Genomic DNA, 17,063 nt, shown 5'->3' on the forward strand with positions numbered 1-17,063 from the left:
GACTGACTGCGGCTGCCGCTGATTGAAATAGCAAGAAATTCGGAAAACACAGGTTGGGAAAGTGGGCTAGAGGTACACGGTATACAGCTCTGACTGGAGGGTTGGAGACCGCTTTCGGTGTTTTGGCCGCTCACACTAAGTGGGCGGCGGAGCAGAAACTCAACCACGTGGCTTCATTTCCCTGGGGAATCCCAACATAGGGTTACTTCCAGAAAATTCAAGGGAGAGCAGCGCGGGTCCTACTCAAGATCTGTGCAAGCACCTTCGGGAATGCGGGAACACACCACAAACTTAATTCACGGGCTGGTTCTAAACGCACCCCACGGAAACCAACGCCCGGCGGACTCGAGTCCTGGAGGCGAAGTCCGGAAAGTCACGTGGGGCCGCGGATTTACGGCCTCCCTGGTCGCTCGGGTGGACGCCAGCGCCACCTCATGTAGGTTGCTCCATCCAAGCCCGGGTGGGAGCTTTCCCTATCGCAGGAACTAGAACAGCCCAGCTGAATCTTGGGTGGTAATCTGAGGGCAAAGAAAATAGTTTCCTGCGTCTGGCGAGCCTCCTCGCTACATTTCGTTCGCTGTGAAGGACAGCCTCTCTCGATTTCCTCTCGCTGTCCCTGCTCCCCCTCCCGTAGCAGTGCAGTTGGTATCGTCCGCGGCCCGCCCCCGCCCCGCCTCGCCCCGCCCCCGCACGCCGTGGCCTGGGACCCCTCACGTGACCCCGGCGCGCTTTCGTGGGGGCCAGACTCTCCGAGGCGGTGCCGCAGGGGACAGAGGGACGGACGGAGCGGAGTGCGCCGCAGCTTTCGCCAGAACACCAGCGCGGAGAACGTGATGTCGGGGCTCTCCCGCCAGCTGCCTTGGGCCGCCGCCTGCCTGGCCGTGCTCTGTGTGCTGACTGCGGCTCAGAGCCCCACCCCGACCCCGAACACGACTGTGATCACGACTCCAGCGACCACCAACAAGACAGTTCCGACGACGGTGACGACTTCTGCGCCGGTCACCAGTCCAGCACAAGGTGGGCGCCAGCCCAACGGGCCTCCTGTACTCGCCCGCCCGCCGCGCCGCCCGCCGCGCCGCCCGCCCTGCCCGCGGTGCGCGCGGGGCCGGGGCCGGGACGGGCCGCGCTCCAGCAACATGGCGGCCGGTCCGAGTCCAGCCCGGGCCGGGATCGGAGTGGCGGGGGTGGGGGAGCGCCCCGGAGAGCAGGGGCGGCCGAGCCTCGGTGGCCGTTGGGCTCTTTGCCACCCCAAAGTGTCCCACGCCGAGGTGCTTTTAAAAAGTGCCTCGTAATCCCCAGTCTCACTTCAGCTTGGGAAGAGGGGACGTGGCTTCCTCCCGCGGTGGTGGCAGTGTGGTTGATCGTGGGGCGAGGCGACTCGCCTCCAAAGTTGGCGATCAGGTCGAACTCCCTCTCTTTGGGGTTAGTCATTTGCCCATCCAGGTCTTGTCTGCGAAAGGGGGCTTCTCCGGGAGTTGGCAAAAGAGGGAAAGAAACTGAAGACATTAATGCTTGCCAGTGTCTCAGACTTGGGTCTGAGAAAATAAGTTGCCTGCGATCTAACTCTGTTGATTTTGCGGATAGGTGTGGGGTATATTTGAGGTTTGGGCATTTGGTTAATTAAACTTTAAACTTACTATGTGCAAAGGAAGAAAAGTACCCATTCGTGTACCCGATGCTTCATAGATTCTTTTTGGTATTTTATGCTAAACTAGAAGATAGGTGGTGAAATCTAGGAGGAAGATGGAGATAAAGTAACTGCCGGGAGCGTAGGTTTAGTTGATTGTGAAGCTGGCATTGGAACCTAGGTCTGTCGATTTTTTAAAACCGATCGGGAACACACCCTTTGTTAAGCTGTGCAGTGGATTTGGGTACTGGAGGCGGACGCTGAGTCTTACAGCAGAGATTGGCAGTGCTGTGACAACACAAAAGAGAGAGGGGAAGATAAATTCGAGGTGAAAAAGAACCCTGGGTACTTAAAACCTGAAATCTAGTGTGATTTTTTACTCTAGTTAATATTGAGTAAGGAGTAGCTGGCATCTTGACCGAAGAATTGCTGAAGTGTCAGGATTTTTACCTTGGCTTACCCCCCTCCTCCCATTACTGTTTTGAAGTGTCTTCCCTTGGTTTTCGTGTTTTATAGAAGTTTAATAAAATGTCTAATTAGTATTCAGAAAGATGTAATAGTGAAATTCAAAAATTGTTAGTTGAGGAAAGTACATTGCAATACAATACTGGACATTCTAACTGCACTGTTTTTAAGATGATGGAGCACAGTATATTTTGTCTTCTGCTTATTTGGCAGTTTCTTCCCAGAATTGTAGTTTTTGGAGTGTTTTTCCAAAGAGAAGCTCAGAGATAACCAAGTTAATTGTCTTTTTGTAATTGAAAGTCTTACAAAGGAGATGATTTGTTTCTGTAAGTAGCAGTTGGATAAGCTGCTGCTGAAAATGAGAGGTAGCAAGTTAGTTCATTGTAAATAACATTGTGCTATTCAAACATTAGTCATTAGGCACAAGAGATTTTAGACAACTAGCTTTTTTTTTTGTCAGTACACAAACCTCTGCAGAACTTATTTTCTACTTTGTGAACCCCTTACTCAAGGGTATTTTATATATGTCCCAGTCCCTGATAAATACTACTGATAAAATACTGAAATGCATGGCCTCTGTGCAGAACTGGTTTGGGGTTTTGTTTTGTTTTGTTTTGTTTTGTTTTGTTTTTTTGCACAGGGAAAGCAAATGTAAATGTTTTTTGGAGGCATCTAGCTTCCAGGAAAATGGATAGAGCCCTAGTCTAGACTTTCGGGGCCATTTGGCCTAAATTATTGACAAAGACCCTGCTAATTTGTTAAATTGTATGTACATGAATGTAGCCCCTTCCAGATGTTACTGTCTCTTATCCTCCAGTCACAGTCACAGAGGATCCTAGAAAGAGCAGATCATTTATGAATTACAAATCTGGGGTTTTCAGAATGGGCATCATCCGAATTTGCGTTCAACCTGTAACAAATTTTTTATTACTATTAAAAATTCCAGTGTCTTGGCTGATGTTTTGGTTTTGATTTCCTTGTGCGTAGTGTTGGCCTTGCAAGACAGCCTTTTTTCCAATATTTTTATTTTTTAAGGATGCTTAAATGGCTCAAGAAACCTTGAGTGTCTGTGAAATAGTTGCCCTGTAAAAAGGGTTGTTTCGATAGGTACTGAGCATTCCCACTAGCTTGTGGGGGGTTTTTCTTCTCTTGAGTTTATTTCAGCTTCATCAGTCATTTGTAATGATTGGAATTTCTTATTAAGCCAGTTTATGAAGTGTTTTTGTGTTTGCGGTTAAAAACACATAACATGAAATGTACCATCTTAACACATTTTTAAGGGTACTGTACATTATTAACTATAAGCACAGTGTTACACAAAAGATCTCCAGGACTTTTCATTCTTCTTCAGACTATACCCTGCTTGAGGAGGAAATCTCCATTTCCCCTCCCCCTAGCAGCCATCATTCTACTTTTTTCTTCTGAGTTTGACTATTTTAGATACCTAATATAGGTGGAATCATGCAGTATTTGTCCTTCTTTGACTATCCGACTTAGCATAATGTCCTTAAGGCTCATCCATGTTACAGTGTAGGGCAGGATTTCCTTTTTTTATGGTTGAATATTGTTCTATTGCAAAATGTATAACACATTTTTTAATCCGTTCATCTGTTGATGGGCTATAACATTTTACCATTTCTCTGAATTAGTAAGTTTGGTACTTTACATAATGCTCACTTTTGTTTAAAAAAGGTAAGCTGTACAAATTCAAAGTGAGGTATCAATTGATCGGTTTTATATGCTCCTCCCCACCAGAAATCTGTGAAAGCCGCAACAGCTGTGTTTCCTGTTTTAATGTTAGCCTTGATACCCCTACCTGCTTTTGGATAGAATGTAAAGGTAAGAATTTTTGGAATTGCTTTAATTTTGAGAATGCAAACTGTTTTGTTATAACGTTTTAAGATAGTCTACAGGGTATTCCCGAACACTTAAAAATTATGTAGAAAATTGGATATATTGTGTACTATTTATTTTGCAAATAAAAGACTTTTTCCTTTGAAGTTCCTATTGCTTAACATTCCCCCTAAAGTCTCTGGTCTCCCATTCTGTCTCCACCCCTTCATTTTTTTAGACTTGATTATTAAGGTTCAGTACCTTTTAAAGGAAGAGAGATTTTAAAGCTTTGGAAGAATAAGTGGACAAGTACACTGAAATCAGCTGTAAAAGAAAGTTGTGAAATTTTCCCCTAAAAATAGTTTCGCAGAAAAAGGAGGCATTTATCTTTTGCAGGTGTCCTGCTAGATGAGCTCTAGAGACCTCGTAAAACTTTGTTGGATACTTAAATATGGGAGAAGAATGAGATGGAAAGAGAGTTGGTGTTTTTGTTCAATTTTAAAATTAACCTTTAGTTTGAAGGATAAAGAGCTAGTTGGAGATACTTTGAAATGCCAATAAGGTTTTTGTTAGAACCATGGGATTACAGCATATTCTCTTTTCTTAATGTAAGGTAATTGCATTTTTTTCTTATCAGTAAAACAATTTGGTGTGTATGTATGTGTGTGTGTATATATATATACACACACACGTATATTTGTAAAAAGCCAAAGCTATATATTAAGCTTCTTTATTCATTAAAAAAATCTAAGAGTTCTGGGCATTGTATCACTACATAGGAAAGTTTAAAAACTTCTTTTAAAATTAAGGTATTAGCTTAATTTGGGGTTAAATTTTTTATTGTGTAAGAGTCACTTTTTGTAATGTCATGAAATGGAATGTAAGAGAGCACCCCTCTCCCCTGCGCAGGGCAGCGTGGGCATGTTTTGGGGCTTGAATGCCTACTGTAGGATATGTTGGGGAAGGGTCTCCTTTACTCTTGCTACAAGTTTGACCATCAGGAAAGCAGTTTTAGACAGTGTAGAAAACCAAGCAGAGGTCTGGAACAGAGGTCCTGCTGGGGCTAATGAGTACCTCCTGTGGTTACTAAGCCTTTGTTGGATCCTGACTGCTTCTCCCTATGATTCAGCCCTCTTGCGGATTCTGGCAGCCCTCACTATACAGCAGTCGTGCCACAATTCTGTGATATAACTGTTTCTGATTTATCTGTTCAGCAGATTCATGTGGAGTTTAGAAGAATATTTGGAGGAATCCTGTGTAGTATTTCTTAATCAGTGAGGAAAAGAGAATTACAGTATTTTCTTGGTCTGTGGACCTCTAAAGTGTTTATGCCTGAGTTTGATTTTTGGAAGCAATTCTGGAGCTTAGTAACAAAGTGAAAGATAATATAAACATGTGATTGGTGCTCTGTGTCTTTTCCCCCCATAACAGAGAAAAACTACTGTTCACCTAATGCAACAGTTAGTGATTGCCAGGTGGTGAATGGAACACAGTTCTGTTCTGGTAAGTATTTCCACTGGCTGCTGGGGAAGGTAGCCAATAGGTGAGAAAGATCTTTGCCTCAGGAAGCCTTCTTTCAATATTTGGTTTGCCGTTTCCATAATTCTAATCTTGTTAGAAATTTGGTTATAAATAGCGTGTTCATACTGATATGGAAGGACAATGTTTTGAAGCTTAGTTTAGTGATTTGGCTATATTGTAGAGGCCTCCTCCTTTACTTTTTTTTTTTTTTTTTTTTTGAACTCTTCTGAAAACTCACTGTAGTGTAGACCCTCTTTTTATTTGCATTTTACTGGACTGGACAGTCTTGTTCTGGCCCTTTTCCTGATTGTGGTGCTGGTGATTGTCACAACCTCTAGCATAGTTTGTGTTATGGTTGACTCTTTTCTGTATTCAGCTGTTTTCTCATTTTTGCACTTTAATTTGAAGAAATTGGTTACTCTAACCTTAACTCTTTGCTCAGGAAATAGCTAAAATTTCTAGATGAAACAGCTGATTTTTCTAACAAGATTACAAATGGATAGGGAAGTCAAACTTCTAATTTGGTGCATGGATAATAAAGCAAAAGAGTTTTCTGGAGTGTGTCAGTAATCTTGAAAGACTACCTGTAACAATTTACTTTTAGTAGTGGGTTTTCCCATCCAAGCTTGAACTTCATGACTGAGAATTTCATTATTGTGAGGTCAGTTATCACCTTTGTAGAGTGCATATAATTTGGTTTAGGTGATGAAAGAACAAGCATTTTTAGTATCTATTTTAATGTGTGTCAGAAAATAATAACTATATCAAACCTGCAGTTTCATGAAAATAATTGCTTAGAAACGAGTAAGTAAAACATTTTAAAAGATCCTAATTTAGAGAAAAATTGAGTAAGTAAGTGTACTTAATTTGACGATGTATCAGTTAGAATTAGTTTGGACTATGTAGCACTCTACATCCAGTACAGACCTAGACTCTTTATTCTCATTCCTCAAAAATATCTTTGACCTTACTCCCTGAGGTGAGTGCTCATGTTCCAGCCATCAAATTGGTTTTCCTGCCAACAGGAAGAGGGAAGAGGCCTGTATCTCTACAGATGCTTTCTAGAAGTTATACTGGGCTACCTACCTGCAGGGGAGACTAAGAAATGTTTGTCTTTCCCCGGGGGAGGGAAGTGTCAACTATCGGTTGGTGCTTCTATTTCTAAAGAAGGGGAGGTCAGTATTGCTTAGAGCAACTGTCAGTCTCCCCCACAAGGTAGTACTTAAATGTAAACATTGTCAAGTGGTATTCAAATGACTACAGTTTGAAAGGTAGTGTGATAGGTCGCGATATTTTAGATTTTGCTTTAACTTAATGTTTGTTTGTTTTAAATAGGACCCGAGCCCACTCCAGTGCCAACGAATTCCACAGGTAATACAAGATAATTGACTCTTTCTTCCTCTCTCAGGATTAATAAGGTCCCTTGATGGACTTTTTAGTAATTAAATACCTAAAAGTTGTTCGTATAATTTAAAAAATTCGTAGATGTATTTGGTCTTGGACCGTAGCAATTACATTCGTATGAACTATTTAGGCCAGTGGCACGGAACTCCGGTGTTTCACGTTTGTTGAATATGGGAGGATTTGCTGTATCTTTGGGCATTGAGTCCACAAACTGCTTTTTGTGGATATTTTGAAGATCTTGGGAAATACAGAAGCCTGAAGGAAATTAAAATTCCCTCCAATTCCCATCGTGCAGAGGTACACCAGAATGTTTTCAGTGACACGGTTCTCAGTCTTCTCTGTGTGTCTCTCAATAGACGTACTTACTGTGAACTTGGGTAATACGCCCACGCACATTTGAGTAGTTTCTCTCTTACATTGTTGTGTACACTTCACTTATCCCGCACTCGGTTGGATAGTTGGGTCGTCTTTCATTCTCCATGCAGGTGTCCTACAGGGAAATGTTTGCTGTTATCCCTGATAGGATTGATTCAAACAGCATTCCTAGGTCAGAGGATAGGATTATTTTAAGACTGAATGTTGATTGCTTTCCAGAAGGATATGCTTTTCATTCTCATCAACCACTGGAAAGTTTTCTCTACCCCTTCAACAGGATTAGATAATTTCTCCTTTAAAAATCTTTACCAAAGTGATAGGAGGAATAAATCATTTAAAAATTTCTACTTCAGGACAGGTAGTAGGCTGGATGATAGGGATTGGAAACAGAAGACAGCATTTTGTCTATCATAGGAACTGTGAAGAAGGTAAGTGAGTGAGTGCGGTGTGATGAGACAGTTGCAGGAAGGTGTGTATGTGGAGCGATATGGCGAATGTGTTGACAGCTTCCTGGAGATGTTGGCTGAATCTTGAATGACCCTAGTGAAACAGGAGGACCGCTTCCCAAGTGGAGCAAGGCAGTTAGTAATGCGCAAGAGCACGGCGAGGTCAGGGATTGCGGTCGGAAGTGCACGGCGAGGAGTGGTTCAGCTGGACAGTCCACAGGTCAAGAGCCAGATGGGGAGGACCGATTGGAACAGGAGACGAGAGTAAACACAGGGAGATTAGAATAGATAGCCCGTGGCGGGAATTGTGAAGAGCTAATAGGGGAAGAGTTGCAGGTGTATGCAAATAGTCTCAGGGAGTGGGGGGGATAGGACTTGCTGGAGGTGAGGGCAGACTCTCAGCTGACAGTACGGGTAAGCTGATCTGTGTAGGCAATAGTGGTGTCCACCGGAACGGCTTGTAGAGAGAATAGGGCTTGAGGACAGACTCCAGGAAGTGGTAATGTCCAAGGGTTGAGATGAGGACCAGTGAGGAAATGGAGTAGGGATGGGCAGAGAGGTGTGTCCAGGAAACTGTGTGTGTGTGTGTGTGTGTGTGTGTGTGTGTGTATTTTAGGTGTAGTTTTTCAGAGGAAAAAGTGGTCAGATGCTGTGGCAAGGACTAGAACTCATCGTGAAAGACTTCGGCGGTAGCAAGCTAGCTCATAGCAGGTTTTGGTAGCCAAATGTGCGTAGCTCTTCCCAGCTACACATTCAGTGATATTGTGCTGGTAGCTCGAATTACAGTGGAAATATTCATGCCGTAGAAGTCTGCAAATGCTTTGGAACTTTTGGAGAGCACACAGTGGTAGCACCCGTTCGAAGTCACTGACTAGGAGGATGTTAAAGATTGATAAAGCAAAGACGTTAAGGGAAAATTACTTTCCAGAAGGTAGGATGTGAACTGAAAGGGGGAAAAGAGGAAACGGTTTCTTCAAAACCATTGTGGGCTCACTTTTAATTTCTTCTCCATGAACCTTAATGTAGTTTTCATGCTTAATCCACACTGGGTTCTCCAGTGAAGTACCATGGAGTCTCTCTTGTTTTTTCTCTCTGGTTCTGAAAGTGGAAGGAAGCCAGGGCTTGCTTACGGAAAATGCATCTGTTGAGTGGCAGTTAGTGGTTGAAAAACAAACCTTCCTATGGCCTCTTGCCATGGCTACTGCTGAAGGAGAGCAAGTGAGAAATGAAGGGATTATTAAATGTTGCAAAGAGAATCTGATTTATGTAGGAAGCTGTTCATCGGGGTTAAATATATAGCCTTTTGTTAGTACATATAAATAGTACAAGTAAAAATACTTGTAATAACTTAAAATAGAATGATTAGATTATGTCAGAACTATAGTGGGGAGTGTTCATAATATATTAAGAGGAAGACAATTAAGTTCTACTTTTTAAATTTTTTTGTTACATAAATGCCTAGAGAGATGGCTGGCAGGAAGTAACATGTTACTCTGAGTGATGGGATTACTTAATTTACTGTATTTTTAAAATTTTCCATCACGAGTAGCAGCTTTTGTAACTGCTGAATTATTTTTTTAATGAACACACTGTAGGTCAATAGAGATATGTTCCGTAAGTATTGCATAATTTTGAAAATTTTGTCAAAGTAATACTTCAGTCAAAAGTAAAAGTGTGTAAATGTTTTGCCTATTTACAAAAAAAAAAAAAAAATTAGTCTGTGCAGCGTCCACAGGGTTGGTAGTAAGAATCAAAAGGTAAATTTGCAAACTTTTTTCCCTGCCATTGTCAGACAAAATTTAGTAAGTGTTCTAAGATTGAAAAGAATATGTTTGTTTAGTTTGTAAAGTGTTATTTTTTGCAGCAACTTTTAAGGAATTAAAAATCTGAAAATAATCATACCCTTTAATCTAGGAATTCTGTATAAGAATCAGCCCTGTAAGAGATGAGATCAGGTATTTCCCTGCCAGGTGTTTATAGTATGGAGAAATGAGAGATGACCTAATTGTCCATCCAAGAGCAGGGTAGGGAAAATGTGTGCAGCAGTGCTCATAGTGAGAGAAAAGGATACAAACGTGTAATCCCATCAATATCGTTAGCATGTCATTGATTAGAATTTGTTAGTACTATCAGTACTAACAGAAGTTTGTTAATACAGTGCTTTGGTTCCTAAAATGTGTTTACATTCAAATTAATTCGTCTCCCAAGAGTTCATTTTCTTTACAGGCATCATCAGATAACTTAAATTGGGGGATCTGTGGCCCCAGGGGACCTGTTCTTAAAATAAAATTTTATTGGAACAGAATGATGCCTCTTCATTTGCACGTTGTCCTTGGCTGCTTTTGCACTACGCACTGCACAAAGCCTAAAATATTTACTGTCTGCCCCTTTAAGAAAAGTCTGCCAGCCCCTTGAAATGAAGATCATAAGCCAGCCTTGATACCTACTTGAGAAATCCTGAGCCATACTTGTTTCTTACCATGACTTTTTACGTTAATAGTTTTTGTCAAAGAAGCATAAAAAAACCTATAGTTTCCTCACCTAAACACTGATTCTTGACCTCTTGTGTGTCTTTTTGCAAACTTTATCCAGATGTATACGTAGAGTTCATACTTAGATACATACATAGATGTTAACACAGAGACAGTTCTATATTTGCTTTGTGTTTTCGAAAGTGTGATTTAAAGGCTAGTAGTCTGGCTATGTAGACGTGTTAGTGAACCACTATCTGAAATTTGGCCTTTATTCTTTAAAAAAATGGAAGGCATGTTGAAGTTGGCAGGGTTATTTTAAAAAGACAAATTGCTAGGTACTAGGAGGCTTGGAAATTTAAGTTTTTAATAAGCTTTCTTTCTATTGCAGCTAAAACCACCACCCTGCCTTCTTCCTCTTCTACAACCACGACCACAGCCACTACATCAGGTAAGGAGGGGTTTTTAAACTAACGGCGACGTAGGGTAGGTGTGCAGCCTTGCCTTGCGCTATTTTTGCCCCCATTTTCCAGTTGCATTCATGAATGGTTGTGAACTACAACTCACCTCTTACATTGGAGGACCAGCGTAGTAGGCTGTTAATGCAGTCACGGTAGGTTTGCTGCAAGTCCTCATTCTTTAATGTGTAGCCACATTTGGCGTGACACCTTTGAGTTAAGAGACGGTGTTTTTCTAAAACCCTTTTAGTACAACTTGTGGGTGAGATGTCATTTCTTACAACTTACAAAGTAAATGCTGATTGCTGTTAGGGATTAGTCGTGTGCTGTGTCAGATCATGGCAATTGCAGGAAAGATGATACAGCCATCCTTTCTACTGAGAAAGCTCTAAAAAGCCAGGATCACTGTGAATGTGCACCTCAGCCGTGTTTCTCGCGACTGCTTTACACTCTTTTATAACCCTTTAAAGTGCAAGTGAGAAAGGGCATGTTTCGTAATTACTGATGTGATGTGTTGTAAACGAAATCATAGGTGATGCCACAGGACTTTGCAGATGCACAGGTTACGGATCCTTCTATCTGTATTTAAAATACTGTGTTTGGTTTTGTTTTTCTTTTTTGGAATTCTTCTGGCTTATTCTTGTGCTACCTTTCTTGGTTTCAAGGAAACCATTTTTTCTTTGCAAGAAGAATTACAGAACAGTTGTAATTAGTTTTAAAGCTCGGGACACCTGGGTGGCTCAGTCACTTAAGCGTCTGCCTTTGGCTCAGGTCATAATCCCAGGGTCCTGGGGTCTAGTCCCGCATCGGGCTTCTTGCTCGGTGGGGAGCCCGCGTCTCTCTCTGCCTGCCGCTCCCCCTGCTTGTGCTCTCTCTCGATCTCTCTCTCTCTGACAAATAAATAAATAAATCTTAAAAAAAAAATTTAAAGCTGGCCAATTTATTATACAGCCACCAGAACCAGTGTGTATTTGAAACTCTATTTTAAAAAAAGAAAAATTTATTTTAGGGGGCACCTGGGTGGCTCAGTCGTTAAGCATCTGCCTTTGGTTCAGGGCGTGACCCCAGAGTCCTGGGATCTAGCCTTGCGTCGGGCTCCTCTGCTGGGAGCCTGCTTCTTCCTCTCCCACTCCCCCTGCTTGTGTTCCCTCTCTCGCTGCCTGTCTCTCTCTGTCAAATAAATAAATAAAATCTTAAAAAAAAAAAAAAAAGAAAAATTTATTTTAAATATGAGATTGCTTTTCATTTAAATATGAAATTGCTTTTCATTAAAATGCTTGAAACCTTTTACTCCCTAAAAAGAAATTTATGTTCTGTTTCTTCTTGAAACATCATTTTATTCCCTGAAAAGGGAATTCAAACTTTTGTACTTTTATTCCGTATGGTTTGGTAATGCTCCTAATACAAAATTTTTGAGTAAGATTTAAAGTGCCTTTAATAACAAGTTCTTTTGATTTGAAATTATAAATTGCAGATACTGGAGATAATTTTTGTATTTTGAAAAATTGCAACCAAATTTTTGCTTTTATATTTAGCAAAATTCAAAAGTTGATGAATTTTCAACACAAATACTAATATTTACTGTAACAGTTAACTAACAGTATGTTATCTGAAGAAATTGCAAATTTTTAAGTGCTCGACATGTTCTCAGGGCATAACTTATGTACCAGGAGACTCTTTTTCTGTCATTTTCATATTTGAATTTGTATGGTAGCTGTGACCACTGGACGGAGTAAATGGGATAAATTCTAGTTGTAAAGACTTGACTCGAGCAAATACTTTATAGAATTTGACTCATGGCAAAGTCAAAGTAGAAGCTCAGGTGTGTCTTGAAGTTCTGGGTAGAGGATCATGGGACTTATTAAGTCTCGTTATTTTTTTTCTTTCTTATTTAACAGGTACAACTAATACCACTTTAACTCCAACTTCACAGCCTGGGCGGAAGTCTACCTTCGATGCAGCCAGTTTCATTGGAGGAATTGTCCTCGTCTTGGGGGTGCAGGCTGTAATCTTCTTTCTCTATAAATTCTGCAAATCGAAAGAACGAAACTACCACACTCTGTAAACAGACCCATTAAATTAACAAGGACTGGTGTGTAACTCACTGAAACCAAAATATTCTCTTTCAAGATGTCCCACATGGAAGACGCTATTCCAGGATCTTTACATGTTCAAAGGATGCATATAGGATACTTGGGAGCATTGTCCTTGAAGAAAAATCACTTAAATCATTTTGCTCAACAGGAATATTTAAAATATTCTGCATGAATCCTTGTGGCTGTCTTCTTTTATTTTAAATGGCTGCTGCTGTGGGATTATGTTCTCTCTTCTTGACATACCAAATGTAACTCTGTGAGTGATGGAAAACATTGTCCTGCACAGGCAACCTCGTGACTCTTTGGCAGTTTAAATTTAGTCATTTTAAAGCCTGAAAGCTGCATTATTTTCATCCTATCTCAGGACGTAGTTTAGTGACCAGAATTGAGAAGAATGTGCCAAATGAGCATCAGTTGGGGGGACTTTTGCCTGTCCTTTCAAAAGTGGAATCAATCTATAAATTTAGTATCCTTAGAGCAAACTGTATCCTTAGAGTAAAATTTTGTGCTTGATAACAGTTATTTTTTCTACATTAGAAATAAGATGCCACACAGGGAATTACATTCCAGATTTAAAGAAACGAATGGAAAGGATACAAACCATTAACAAATAGCAGGTTATCGTTCATACTCGTAAAGCACCTTAAATCACTGAGAAAATAAAGAACAGTGCCTTATAAGACAGACGGAGAGGTGGCCTCTGACTTCAGGTGTTTGTGATTTGCTCTTTCACGTTTAGGGAGGTAAAGGTTGGTCTGTGCTGTGACTGTTGACGAGCTGGAGCAGACCTGCTTTTAGACGCCGTGCTGTTAGTATTTAATTGAAAACGTACTATTTTCAATTTTAGGCCTGAGCAAGTTAAGCTTAAGGATGTTCTACAAAGTCGAAAGCCTCCGTATATTGAACTTCCCAACATTTTTCTTAGGCTGTTAAAAAGTACGAAGATGAAGTTGATTTACTTACATTTTCCTTTGTGCTTCAGGAAGTATCCTAACACTGTTGTACCTTGAACGGATTTCCACCAAGCTTCCTTGAAAAGTAACTTTTTTTATGAGGCAAGAAGGAAATAAGTTGTTTTCGAGTCATTTGCTAACTCTTGAATGAGACAATCATTTTAAGTTTTGAGACCAGAAATGTGACCAGTGTAATTTCAGAAAATCTAAACATTTTCGGTTGATTGGATTACTGTAGATTTTTAATGATGATTGCCCTGGATAGACGGATTGTGCTTTCTCTTCTTTCTTTCTCCTTCTCTCCCATCCTTTCTTCTTAGTTTCAGTTTCCATAGTATAATACGCATGCATACTTTAATTTTTTTTTTTTTTCAGTTTTCTTAGGAAGCACTATTTTTTTCAGTTTTAGAGGGATACTTCTCCCCTGCCTTTGACATATTGGATTAGTTCAGAGGTTTTCATTAGTTTTAAAAAAGCTTTTGCTTTTCTGGGTCATTAAAGTTTGTTTTTTGTTTTTTGGGTTTTTTTTAGTTTCTTTAGCCTATAGGGGCTGAGCTTAGCACTTGGTTTTCAATATTTTGTAGTAGGAAATGACGAGTTGCTTTGGTCCATTTCATAAGCCAAAATTCCTTGCATTTAGATATGATTATATTCAAGGTTCTTAAAATGAAGATTTACTGTTTCTTTGTTACTTGCTGGTACAGCTGAAGTTTGTTTTACTTGCACATTTGTACATACACCTAATGTTTTCAAGTGCCTTAATTGTTTAAAATCTCTGGCTTCAAAGGTTTTTGGGAAAAGGTAGGTTTACCTCACATTTTTGTGTTTTCATTAGTAATATTCTGGTATCAGTTCTAGGAACCTCACAAAAATTTTTATTATGGTGCCATGGCTGTTAGTTTTTAGTGAGTGCTGTAAGATCCAAGAATTATTTGAAAATATACAGAACCTCCGTTTCTCCCAAAGTGGCAACATGTAGCTGAGTGGAGTATAATCATTTACCTAGACGCGAATGCCTTGTCCCACAGAGTCCGTACGTACAGCAGTCGTCGTGAAAATGTAGCTGAAGCTTCTCGTCTCCTGTAATTTTAAATACTGCTCTGAAACCAGTTAGATTTTGCCAGAAGAGCTCTTAAACAGGACTCCCAGCCTTTTCCCCCTTCCTTTACTATCTTGAGCCATTAATAATTTGGTGGTTTTTTTTTAAATCCAGAAGGTATATAGAAACCTTTTCAGATGTTTCTCCTGATTTGTTCACGTGGATGTAGTTCTATCAAAACACCGTATTTTACCTTACAGATACTTGTTGCACAGGCAGACACTGCTGTATTTAGAGATTTCTAGTTCAGTTCATTAAAAACCGCAAAACCAATCTGTATCATGTACCAAACCGATTTAAAATAAATCTACATGTTTATTGAATTAGTATGTTGTTTTTTATTAACTGAAGTATTTTTGCATTTTGATTATGAAATTTAATGTTGGTGAATTTATCCGATCAGTCTGTTTGGGGATGGGTTGTCTACTCACTTTTTCTTGCTCTGCAAGCCCAGCAGGTAGGCCCGGAGATGCACAGTCATCAGCGGAGGACGGAGCTGCTGAAGCTTGTTAGCGCTTTAGTGCTTTCAGCAAGTGAATGCTGTCCATCCGTTGTCTTCTCGCTTGGCATTGTTGCTTGAGAAATCTGTCCTCTGCACGGATCTTTGTTTTCCTTTGTTGCTTTTTAAGATTTTTCTCTGGCTGGTTCGAGCAATTTGATGACGATGTGCTATGTTTCTTGTGCTTGGGGTTTGTTGGGTTTCTTGGGTATATGCTTTTCATCAGATTTGGACGTTCTCAGCTGTTGTTTCTTCAAATATTTTTTCCTATCCTTTCCCTTCTCTGTTGGGGATTCTGGTCACACGGGTGCTGCTGGAAGTTGACCCACAGCTCATCCATGTGCTGTCTAGTTTTTTAATCTTTTCCTGTTTCATGTCAGATTCCCGTGTTCAAGTTCACTGATGGCCACAGTTTATCTGTTGATCTTGCCCAGTGTAGTTTTCATTTAGGATGTCTTCATTTCTAGAAGTTCACTTGGGGTGTTTTTATACCTTTCGTGTCTACGTAACCATTCTTTAGTGTTTGAACATACAGTGGGTTGTTTGTTTTTTTAATACTTAGGTCTGCTAATTCTAATACTGGGTCAATTTGATTTTTTTGCTCATTATGGGGTCATACTTCTCTAGTTTCTTTGCATGCAAGATTGAAGGTATAACCTGTTGGGTGCTGGTTATTTTTGTTCTGGGCCATAGAAACAGTTTGATCCTTTTTAGGTCTTGCATTTAAACTTCGTTAGGTGGGAGCAGAGCAGCATTCATTGGAGGGCTAGTAGTTGCCCAGTTCTGAGGCAAGACCCTTCCGAGTAGTCCGTGCCCCTGGATCGTGAGGCTTTCTAGTCTGGGCTAGCGGGGCAGGCTCTGTTCCTAGCTTTGTGCGGGCTTCCAGGTGCTGTTTCCTGGAAACATTTCCCCAGCCCTGGGTAGTTAGCTCACGCCTCTGCTGATCAGTGTGTTGCTGAGGGTCCTCTTTCTGTGGCTTTCCGCCCTGGTGCTCTGCTCTGCAACTCCAGCTGCCTTCAACTGCCTTGACTTTCAGCTCCATCTCCTCAACTCAGGAAGTGCACGGGGCTCTGTCTGGGTGTCCTCCCCCTGCTTCGTGGCTTAGAAATTCAAGGCAATAGGCTGGGTGGATCGTTTCCTGTCTTTCAAGGATCACTGTCCTTTGCCCAAAGTCCAATGTATCGAAAACTACTGTTTCATGTGTGCTGTCCAGTTTTTCAGTTTGAGGGTAAATGCAATCTCTTACTTCATCTTGGCAAGAAGAAAAAGTTCAAGATGGGGATTTTGAAGTTTTAATTTTTAATTCAAGGAATATATAAATACATATTCTTAAATATTTTTTCTTCAACTATACAAGGTAAGTATGTCTGCTTTGATGGTCCCTCAGTCCCTTCCCCTTGTTTGCTCCTCCACTTTGCAGAGGTAATCACGGAACTGGGCTGGTGTTAAAGCCCCCACTCCGCCGGCGTTTTTTATGTACTGTGTGTATCCTTAGAAAACACATACTGTGGATTTTTGTTTTAACAGCAGCCTGCAACTTCTTCTCACTCGCTACTTCTTGGAGATCTTTCCAAGTTAGTGTATGTGGCTGGACCAAATTCTTAAATTCTCTGAGGGCATATGTAGTATGAGCATCCTAAGTGTCCACTTACTGAAGGATAGTAGGTTTGCAAGTTTTAGTCTTCAGTAACACTTTTGCAGAGCATATCTTTGCACCTGCCCCTCGTTTACGTGTGACTTTCTTGCTAGAGTAACCATGGAGAAGTGGAGATCTGCACCATAGGGTTTACACTTCGAACTTTTTAAAAATATATTT

The 17,063-nt window shown here is 40.8% G+C and overlaps 1 protein-coding gene across 1 annotated transcript; it reads left to right on the top strand.

The window, feature by feature from the left end:
• Positions 1–694: 694 nt before the first annotated feature.
• Positions 695–15,071, top strand: CD164 (CD164 molecule). Its single transcript, XM_026511664.4, has 6 exons — positions 695–1,017; positions 3,848–3,931; positions 5,357–5,428; positions 6,782–6,817; positions 10,534–10,593; positions 12,499–15,071. Exons 1-6 carry the CDS (start codon positions 834–836, stop codon positions 12,663–12,665), a joined length of 603 nt encoding a protein of 200 aa, XP_026367449.1. The 5' UTR covers positions 695–833; the 3' UTR covers positions 12,666–15,071.
• Positions 15,072–17,063: the final 1,992 nt, after the last annotated feature.

This window comes from Ursus arctos, unplaced genomic scaffold (assembly GCF_023065955.2).
Source record: "Ursus arctos isolate Adak ecotype North America unplaced genomic scaffold, UrsArc2.0 scaffold_13, whole genome shotgun sequence".
NCBI lineage: Eukaryota > Metazoa > Chordata > Mammalia > Carnivora > Ursidae > Ursus > Ursus arctos.